General features: G+C 50.5%; 2 protein-coding genes and 1 non-coding gene across 4 annotated transcripts in view; all 3 read right to left on the reverse strand.

The window, feature by feature from the left end:
• The window catches only part of LOC115336216 (putative RNA-binding protein Luc7-like 2), a 32530-nt gene extending 26727 nt beyond the window's left edge, over positions 1-5803 (reverse strand). Inside the window, exon 1 of one of the 2 annotated variants that reach the window (XR_005931483.1) lies at positions 5406-5803. Coding sequence is in view for 1 of the 2 variants with exons in the window: in XM_030002840.2 (XP_029858700.1) it covers positions 5406-5466 (61 nt within the window). In the remaining variant the exon portion in view is untranslated. The remainder of the gene's footprint in view (positions 1-5405) is intronic. The other variant, XM_030002840.2, reaches the window with a different exon arrangement.
• A 2647-nt stretch (positions 5804-8450) lies between these two features.
• FMC1 (formation of mitochondrial complex V assembly factor 1 homolog) lies at positions 8451-9100 on the reverse strand. Its single transcript, XM_030002842.2, has 2 exons — positions 8844-9100; positions 8451-8701 (listed from the first exon to the last, which is right to left on the reverse strand). Exons 1-2 carry the CDS (start codon positions 8979-8981, stop codon positions 8507-8509), a joined length of 333 nt encoding a protein of 110 aa, XP_029858702.1. The 5' UTR covers positions 8982-9100; the 3' UTR covers positions 8451-8506.
• A 542-nt stretch (positions 9101-9642) lies between these two features.
• TRNAR-CCU lies at positions 9643-9715 on the reverse strand. The gene has a single exon. It is a non-coding gene; the product is annotated as a tRNA-Arg (tRNA).
• Between the last annotated feature and the right edge of the window lie 6 nt (positions 9716-9721).

Below are 9721 nucleotides of genomic sequence, written 5' to 3' on the forward strand. Positions count from 1 at the left end.
TAAAGAATTTTTCATGGAGTTTATGTGTTGCTACTACTTTCAGATTTCTGAGCCGGTATCAATTCAAAATTTTGGGTAGGCTTCACAGAGATTCGCATATACAAGATACTTTTTTCTGCCTTTACTTTGCTGCTGACCCATATTTGAAGGAAGAGCTCTCAGCGGAAGCTCTTGACGCCCTAACCTGGCTCTCAGCCTGAGGCTACCCAAATGGCCTAGCAGTCATTCCTAGGCTAGCATACCTTCCACCTCCAAGTGTAAAGCAAAATGGAAAACAAAATCTATGTACCCTGAAAATACCAACCTCAACCCACCACCAATCCTTAAGTACACAGAGAACTCTTCAGTAATCCCATATGGAAATGAAGAAATTAAAAAGTGGGTTTCAAATTCTAGATTATGCCTCTGTTACCAGATAAAGTGTGTCACCAAACACAGGATGACTAAGATAAGCACAGGGGTGTCACTTCAACTCCTCCCAGACAAGGAGGACAGAAAAGTCACATGTTAGTAACCACTACCCAGGATAACTGAATTGGCTAGTGTAAAACAGAAGAACTGCTTAAGGCGTGAATAGATGCAAAAAAGATAAAGATGATCTAGAACAAGAAAAGTGCTTTGCTAGTAACAGCTAAAGAACTGAGTTAAGGACTCCAAACACAGTAGCTCAGCTCAAAAAGCTAGCTTCAAAGAAGCCAAAGAGGTGCTGATTGACACTTCTTACATATGGGTTCTGTACATCTAAAGGCTCCAAAGATTTTTCTGCTAGTCACATAGAATAACATTTGTTAGGATGCTTGGCAGAACACTTTTATGACCACCTGTAAGGCTCAGAAGCATGCACAAATTTACTTGTCTCAAGGAGAATCTAATTAACTTTGCTAGTTTTTCATATTTCTAGACTATAACCTAATTTTTATGTAGTGACAATTATTAAACCCCCACCCCCCCCCCCATTTCTTTGCAACAGTTAAGTCTTAGCAGTTTCAAGACGTTGTGCTGTTCCAGGGCCATTCAGATCTGCTCAGTGCCTGCACGACTATCAGAAATAATGATCCTGCTCCACCCTCTGCTTCTAACCAATTCCTGACACTGACTCTAGCACCAGTGCAAGGCAGAGGGGGTAACCGACCTGGCATAAAAATGAACCAGTGGAGCAAGATAAGCTGATTTAAGATAAAATAGGATCTTTACAAGCAGGCCTTTTAAAGAAAACTTGGCAATCTTTGCTCATTTCAACTATATACTGGGGAAAAAAAAAAAAATCCTGGGACACTAACGTCAATTGTTAACATTTCACTCCATTTGTAAATGACTCGATTCATTTAAAACAGGTATGATCCTATTTGTAAGGATCACTCCTGTTTTCTAGAGAATAGGGATGGCAAAACCTGAGTTTACCTAAGCATACTATTAAAAAAATATTTAATCAATTTTACAGTTGAAAAATAATATTTAAAAAAAAAATAATCACACTTTTCCATCAGCTTGTTTCTAATACTTCCGAGTGACAAGTTCCCGCAGCTCTGGTCATCAGCAGTAAATTCAACTTGAACTAACCTTTTAACTACTGACACATGTAATAAAAAGTCCTTTAGTTTAACTGCTAACAGTAAAAAAACCAGTATGAAGAAAACATTTGTATGTAAGTACATAAGATTAGCACCTGGTCCTCAGCACTCCTCATTCCTCAGTATTTGGGAAACCCACAATATGTATTCAGTAGTTTCTATTTAAGCCTCTCTATTTAAGTATGTCAGGTTAGCAGTACTTGGAATGACATACTTCAGAGAAGATTTTTTTTCAACCTGCAGTCATGACTATATTAAATTAGTCCAGCCTTTTACTACATCAAAATATAAGCCACTTTTTTTTGGCATGGTCCACATCCAACCCAGTTTTCCACTTCTTGTCAGAGAAGCACACAAGAGAAGTTTAAGTTAGGTATACTTAAGGTATTTTAAAAAAACCACTTTTTTTAAAAAATAATGTGCTTTTCCAGGTGTATAACAGAACCACACCTGCCACTTACAGAATGATTTCATTGTACTGCCATTAACAATACAACTGCTTTTTAGATATTCCAGATGAATTCTAAGAACTGCAACTCACTGGAAACTCCCGAAGAGCATCTGCCAAGCCCCTCCCATTTCACTTCTCTGTCAGGTGTCTGTCACAAGAGCAAAGGCAAGCACAGAGCAGCAGGGCGCTGGGCTGGGCAGCTGGCAAGAGGCTGCCTGAACATTGCATCCTGGCAGGTACCAAGCAGCAGTTAATCACACATTGAGCGATGCTGTGTGACTGCAAGTGCCTCTATCCCACTGCCAAAATTCAGACGAGGGAGGAAGCAGGTTGCCAAAGCAAGTCACAAAGCTCTTGGTTCTCCCTGCCCGCAAGCACAGGGCCCTCCAGGAAAGGATACAGCAAGGGGCAGGCCCGGAGCTGCATACCTAGTTCTACACAGTCACATGTCGGGCAACTCCGTTTGAAACGAGAAGGGTCCTTACTAACACAGTGTATTTTTCACAAATATTCTTACAGCTCAGTGGGTATTTTCTGAATCAGTTTGACCAATACAGAACTGTGCTGTCTAGGTGTTCTCCGACCCTAACAGTAAATCCATAAAAACATTTAATAACTGCATCCTCTGAGCTTCTCCATTCTGGCCCCAGGGACACCAGTTATAAATGAGTGTGCACAAAGTTCCACAAATTACAGCCTACAGCTCATCTCCTAAAACCACGTTTGAGCATCTCATTGTGGGATTTTCAAAACGATTTTCAGAGCATGTTTTTGTTTGCTACAAATGATACTATAAGCTCCAAAAAAGTAGCATAGACTACATATTCAGGCACCACCATTGGCTTCGAATTTACCTCCGAGTTTGTTCTATTCCCACTAAAGAGATCAAATGTTTGATCTGCCTTTTCTAATATAGGTAAAAATTTTAAACTTGCACATTCTAGGCTCCTCCAAAAAAACCAACCAACCTAAAAAAAAAACAAAACAAAACAAAACAAACAAACAAAAAAACCAACACCCCACCCAAACCCCCTACAACCCACCCAAAACAAAACAAAAACCCCCAAACTGTGTAAAGTATAAAATTCTGTTAATCGGGGAATTAAAAAGCACTTTAACGATTCTGATAATTCACCCAAGAAAGATTATTTTTTTAGAAACATTTCAAACTATTGTGTTGCCAGGCAGAGCAAAATCAAAGGCAATGGGGACAAGTGGTAAAATGAGAGCTACAATCTACCAAGAAATGAAAAAATTGCCACATTCTAACGAAAAGCTGTGATTTGCATATTACTAGAAATAGAGTATTTGTCAAAGGTGATAGGAACATCAAAGACCAAATTACCCCAAACCCCACTACTCTCAAGGTCAGGAATATTTCAATGACCTTGAGCCTGGCCTTGAATTTAATAAGTACCGGCTCTTCAAAAAAGGCATGATTTTCAATCCTTGTGCACACTTTGGTTTAAATAATGCTCCACTGGATTTTTATTTTTTTTTTTAAAACAGAATGGTGTTACACCAAGATCCTCAATTCCCCACTTCATCCAATAATGGAAGCCAATCTTGCAAACAGTTTTTTCTCCTTATCCTTCCCCATCCTGCCAATTTCATTTAAATACTTCCTCTCCAGACAGTTAGTTTCTAAGCAGTTCAGCCCACGCGGTTTGGGAATTACAGGGCTGGTGGAAGGGAGGAATACAATTATCAATAAAATAACTGCTTTCTCACAAAGCTAAAGGAAATTTAGTCTGAAATTGCTTTTCCTGGTTTAGGTCTTAGTCACTGAGCATTTTTAAGCAGCTGTCACAGGTAAACCACCCTCTTCTCCCAGCACCCAATAGAAAATACATTCATAAATTGAAACAGCCCCCGCCCCTCCGCTTCTTTAAACATTCTCTGTAGTCTTAGGTAGCTCTGAGACAGTGATCTAAGTGCCAACACTGGGAAGACTTGAGTTTCATGAGCACAAAGTTACTTTGCCAAGCAGCTAAGACATGCGCAGCCACAACAGGAAGTATTCGAAAATCTTCTGGGGCAAGATGAAAACACCCTAAATCAGATCCTGCATGATGACTACTCACTAACCAGCATTGCTCTGGAAGGCAATCTCTGCAGAACAGTAATATTCCAATGAGATTATCACGCCCCTGTTTAAAACAGCTATAAGCACTTAGCAGAAAGCATTCATGATATACTGGGTATGTGAAAACTAGTTACATCTATTTAAAATTCTAGATTATACTAAAAAAACCTATATTGCTAAATGTAATCACATTATCCCAGTATTGACAGATGGCCGGCACATACAAGGTACACCCCAGTTCATACATCCTACTCAGTGCATGGGAAAACAGGTAACCATTAACCCAGCATGAGGCTTCAACAAACATGTAACACATCTGCAAGAGCGAGTACAACATGCAGAACATTGAAATAGTCTCTTAACTGCTGTCTACCTTCAGGCATAGTATTCTCTTTTTTATAAATAAAATACTACACAGCATTAACAGGAACTGCTCTTTTCTAGCAGCCCCCAAACTATCTGGATGTATGGGTGACTGCCAGTTCAAACTTTCACACTCACTGCGACGCACCCTGACAAAAATTCTGAGAAGCTTTACACGGCGATAATCTTCAGTTCACTATGTGACCTCAGAGTGATATGAAACCTGCCTGTACACCTAGTATCTCCCTCTCGGGATTACTGCCTCTAGATGTTAAGCTTTCAGTTAGATGTTTGGGGCTTGCTCGTTTTTAAAACAATTCGCCCGCCTGGGTTAACTGCACTCCGTCTTTCAGAAAGCAGCAGGCATACCCACCTGCTGACTGAAATGATGGTTTGGGTCAGGCTTTAGACAAAACTACAATAACGCAAAAAAAGCCCCTGCTCTACGGAAGCGGTTGCTGGTTTGGGGGCACTTTGGGCTTTGCTCCCCCCCACGACCCGAACCTAGCAAACCGCTGTCTCCCGCACAGCGGAGCCGCGCGGAAAGCTGCGCGGGCACGCCTTTACCGGCGCGGTTCGGCCTCGAGCAGCGAGCACGGCGGGGAGCGGGCCTCGGACAGCAGCCGAAACAGCCGCACGGCCTGCCGCTGCCCGCAGAACGGCTGGCGCCGGCAGCGCCGCGGGCGGGGGGGGGCGGCGCACAGCTCCCGCGAGCCCCGGGGGCGACCGCCCCGAAGGCCCCCGCCCCGCCGCCGACCTCCGGCCTCGGCAGGCCCGGCCCAGCCCCGCGGAAGGGGGGGGGGGGGGCAGGGAGCGGGCCCCAGGCCTGCCAATCAACGGCGAAGGGCCGGGCGGCCTGCCCGGTACCACCGCGACCTCGGGGTCTTCGGCGGCTCCACCTCCCCCCCCCCCCCCTCGGCCGGGGGGCACTTACCGTCCCGGGACGTGCCCATGAGCTGGTCCAGCATGGCGCGCATCTGGGCCTGCGCCGACATCTTGAGCGCGCGAGGGGCCGGCCCGGCCGAGTCACGCCGACAGCGGCCTACAAGGCCTGAGGCCCGGCGCGGCGCTCGGCCCTCCCCCTCGCGTCACTGGCGGGCCCGCGCCGACCCGCTCTCCCGACGCCGCGGGGGGGGGGGGGGGGCGGAGAAGCGGGCGCTGCCTCTCTCTGGCGCTGCCGGTTGAAGGCGGAGCGGGAAGGCGGAGCGGGAAGCTGGCCTCGGTGGTGGTGGTGGTGGTGGTGCGGCGGCGGCCGCCGCCTCGCCTCGCCTCGCCTCTCCCCTCCCCCCCTCCGCTCCTCCCGCTTCCTCTCACGCGTCCCACGCGCGCGCGCCAGCGGTAACGGAAACCCGCGCGCACGCGCCTTGGGGCCGCCTCGTCCGCTCCGTGACGCCAGCGCGGACGGGCCTTGGCGCCCGCTGATTGGCCGCAGCGCGCGTTTTTCAGCCGGTGACGCACCGCGCAGCGAGGTCCCTGATTGGGTCGCCGGGCTGGGCCCCCTGGGGCGCGCTGATTGGCCGGACGGCCCCGCGTAGCCCCTGTGACGTCCCGCTCTCCGGGTCGGTAGCGGCCGCGCCCGCCGCGAGCGGCAGCCGGTGGGGGCGGGGCCGGGGCCGTTGGGCTCCGCTGCCGGCGGGGGAAGGCGGGCAGTGCCCGGTGCGGCGGGTCCGTCCCTCTCTGAGGGGAGAGTCCAGCGGAGCGGCCCCGCGACGGTTGGTTCTAACGTGCCAGAGCGCGTGGCTGAGCGGTAGCCCACGGGGAGCGGGAGGGCAGCCCGAGCTGTGCGGCGGGAGCGAGTTCCTAAAGGCGCGGGCGGGCCTCGGCATCGGAGAGGGGGGGGAACGGGCCCGCGCGGCCGAGCCCCCGCTGAGGGAATAGGCTTCAACGCAGTTTCCGTCGTTTGGCAGCTGCCCGGCGCCTTTTCGATGGCTCTAGCTGTCCAGCGCGGTTAGAGTTGCATCGGTGAGAAGAGCTGCCGTAACACCCGCTTTGTAGAGAACCGCCCTTAAAGCCGAAGTTACGTGTTGCAGCTAACTCAGCTCATGGAGCACCAAGATCCAGTCTGGGAAAAAATTACATTCACCGTTTCGATCTCTCCTAACGCCTGCGTTTTGTGACTATCCCCTTCTTCGCCGCCGTGTTGCCATCTAGTGCCCAGGAGCCGTCGATGACTGTCGCAAGGATCAGTTCTAGCTGTCCACAGCCGGGCGGTCACGTTCAACTTTTAAGGTTAACATAATACGGGAGAGAAAAGGCAACGTGAAAAGCCGTTAAAAAAACTCTACAACTTTCTGCGATTATCTGGATTTCACAAGGGAAGATGCTAGGCTCAAACAGGAGTCCTCTGGAACAGGTGTAGGAAAAGATTCCCCTACCCAGTGCTCCTCAGCCATTCAGAACACATCCTGGCTGTGTTTTCTTTAACGTAGACATTTCCATTTGTAAGTCATTACGTTACTTTGGATTGAAGGGGACATAACTGGAAGTGATACAGATACAGGCTGGAATTTTCCCTATGGAGACATTTTAGCTGTTATTCGTACCTACGCAGTACAACCTTTAGCTCTTGGTAGTCTTTTTAAAGAGCAGAGATTGCTTTTGCCATCTATTTCTGGCCAAATTTCAGCTTTTCTTCCAGAACTGGCTTCAGTGAGCCATTTATTTTTCTTCTGGGGTAATACACCACAGACTTCACATGGAGCGAACCTTTAGTCCATCTGGAAAGTACACCGCATTGTGCAGCAGCTGCGTTAAATAACTCAGAACAACAAATGCGTCGCAGCCATTCTCGGGGTATGGTGACTTCCCATAACTTTCATCTACTGAGCTGCAAATAGGTTGGTACTTTCGCACCTGTGATATCAACACTTTTCAAAAAAAACACCGTTTAACTAGTGAGACACTGCAGGAATTGCAAACTAGATTTTTGGTGTACAGAACCTTAAAAATTGTAGTTCACGTTTCCTTACCTAAATAGCCCAAATCTCCCCAGCTTTAAGGATCTATTTTGCCTATCCACTATACTTCGGGGATTAAACTATCCCCAAGCTTTAATTGCAGGGGAAGGAAAATATATACATTTAGATGAAGAAAATCTATTTGGAGTGCTTTTCTGACAGAATACTTTGTTTTCCCTGGTAGTAAAAAAAACCAAGCACTTTTGCTAGCCTTGCTTATAGGTCCTCCCTCACGTAAACAAGCCTCACATTTTTTAGATGTTATGAAGTCATCCTTATTATGGATTTCTTATGTATCTTCCATATAATTCAGCCCTCTTCTGAGAAGAGGGCAGCAACAATTCAAGCCAGTATTTCTTTTCTTATAAAAAGAAACTTGCTGTTCCAGATTGCAAGACAAGCAAGAAAACGGCAGCTTGGTATGTGTATCTAGTGTAACTGGCAGTCATCAGTTCGCCTAGTGAAGTTTTTCTGAGATTCACAGTGTATAAGAGCAGCACAGGAAGCCTACAGTCGCACTTGACCACTCAGAGACACTGAGAAATACTACTTAATTCATTAGTAATTCAAAGTAGTATTTGTCTCTGAATCATTACCACGAGCTCACCGCCATGGAAAACACGGAATCTTCAAGATGAAGGAGGTTTGTGCTACAGCAGTGCTCGCCAGAATCCACTAATGTTCCAAAGAAAGCACCTTCGCGTTGGGAGAGCAGAAAATCCCCCCCAGGCAGAAGGTGGCTGGCAAAACCTACAGTAAGGGCAAATTCTACTTCCCACAGATTGGGGGGTGGATGGGACCAACAACCCATGCAACTCCTTAGACAAAACAGTTTAGCGGTGAAGGCTGTCACGTTTTTCCACTACGAACAGCCTTTCTCTCGTGTGGAGGCTGCCTGTCACACCACAGGTTCAGATTGAAAGGGTGGGTCTGGTACGCTTGATAAACCGAGAGGGGGATTCTCAGTTATGGCTCTTGCGACCTGCGACCGACAGAGAACGCAAGCTAGAAAACCCAGGCCGTTTCAGTACTTCTAGATATTTATTCAGGAATAGATGGGTACCACAGCAGAGGCACCTCAGCCCTTCCCTCCCGGCTGCTGAGGCAACCTGAAGCCCACCAGGCCGGCGACCTCCTCGGGCGAGCGCTCCCCCTTGCCGTGGTACTCCTGGTGAAGGGCCCCGTGCTCCCGGACGCTGCGGAGCAGGCAGAGGTAGGTGGCAGCCTGGAAGTGCAGCTCCTGCTGGGCCCGGCACAGCTTCTCGCTGGTGACCTGCGGAGCGGAGGGAACAAGCCCGGGACGCTTCACCTCCCGCGCCGGGCTGCGCGGCCGCGGGCAGGGGCGCCCCCGCCTCGCCTCCCCGGGGGGCGGCAGGAGGAGGCGGGCGGTGGGGGCTGCGGGAGCCCGCCCGTACCCGGTGGGCGCGGAAGGCCGCGACGACGTGCTGGTAGGCCGGCGTATCGCGGTAGGGGCGGCCCGCCCGGCCGCCGGCGTGGCGGAGCTCGCGCAGGAGCCCGCGCAAGGTCCGCAGCGGAGAGCCCAGCGCCGCCATCTTACGCCCCTCCCGGCCTCGCCGACCAATCGAGCCGCCGCCTCGCCGCGACGGCCAATAAGGAAGCGGCCGGCGCCTGTCGGCTTCAACCTCGGCCGGGGGGGGGCGCGGAGGAGACGCGGGCTATCGAGCGCCGAGGCGAACGATCGCCTTCTCCTAACCATCACCGCCTCCCCCCCGCCTCCTGCAGTCAGTGGAGGCCACGTGCCGAAGGTCGAGCGCCGAGGCGAGGCCGTCCCGAGGCCCGTGCGCGCGCCCCGCGCCCCCCTCCCTCCCCGGGCCGTTGGGTTGGGGGAGGAGCGGCCCGCGCGCGCGTGGGGCCTGGGCAAGCGACCGAAGGTAGCGGGGCGGGATGGCGGGAGGCACCCGAGGGGCCCGTATCCTCCCCCCCCCACCGCCCCGATCAGCCCACGCGTGCTTCTGAGGTCTCCGGTCTTAAAACGCTCTACAGCTCGTTAGAACCAACGGGGGACGCTCAGACATCCGAGGCAGCCCGCGGCTCGCGCTCTGGAAAGCCAGCGTGGTTTGACCTTTGTAGAGGTGGTGCGCGGTGGGGCCGTCCCGCCTCGGTCGGAAGAAAGAAAAGAAGAGGAGAAGAGAGGAGAGAAGACAGGGGGAAGAAAAAAGAAGGAGGAGGGGGAAGAGAAGGAAAAAAAAAGCCCACCCCAGATGGGACTCGAACCCACAATCCCTGGCTTAGGAGGCCAATGCCTTATCCATTAGGCCACTGGGGCTGCCGC

The sequence above is a fragment of the Aquila chrysaetos genome, chromosome 26 (assembly GCF_900496995.4).
Source record: "Aquila chrysaetos chrysaetos chromosome 26, bAquChr1.4, whole genome shotgun sequence".
Classification (NCBI taxonomy): Eukaryota; Metazoa; Chordata; class Aves; order Accipitriformes; family Accipitridae; genus Aquila; species Aquila chrysaetos.

Coding starts and splice junctions, on each gene's coding strand:
- FMC1 (XM_030002842.2), bottom strand. CDS start 8,981: ATGGCGGCGCTGGGCTCTCCGCTGCGGACCTTGCGCGGGCTCCTGCGC. Junction 8,702..8,843: donor CGGCCTTCCGCGCCCACCGG/GTACGGGCGGGC, acceptor TCCGCTCCGCAG/GTCACCAGCGAGAAGCTGTG.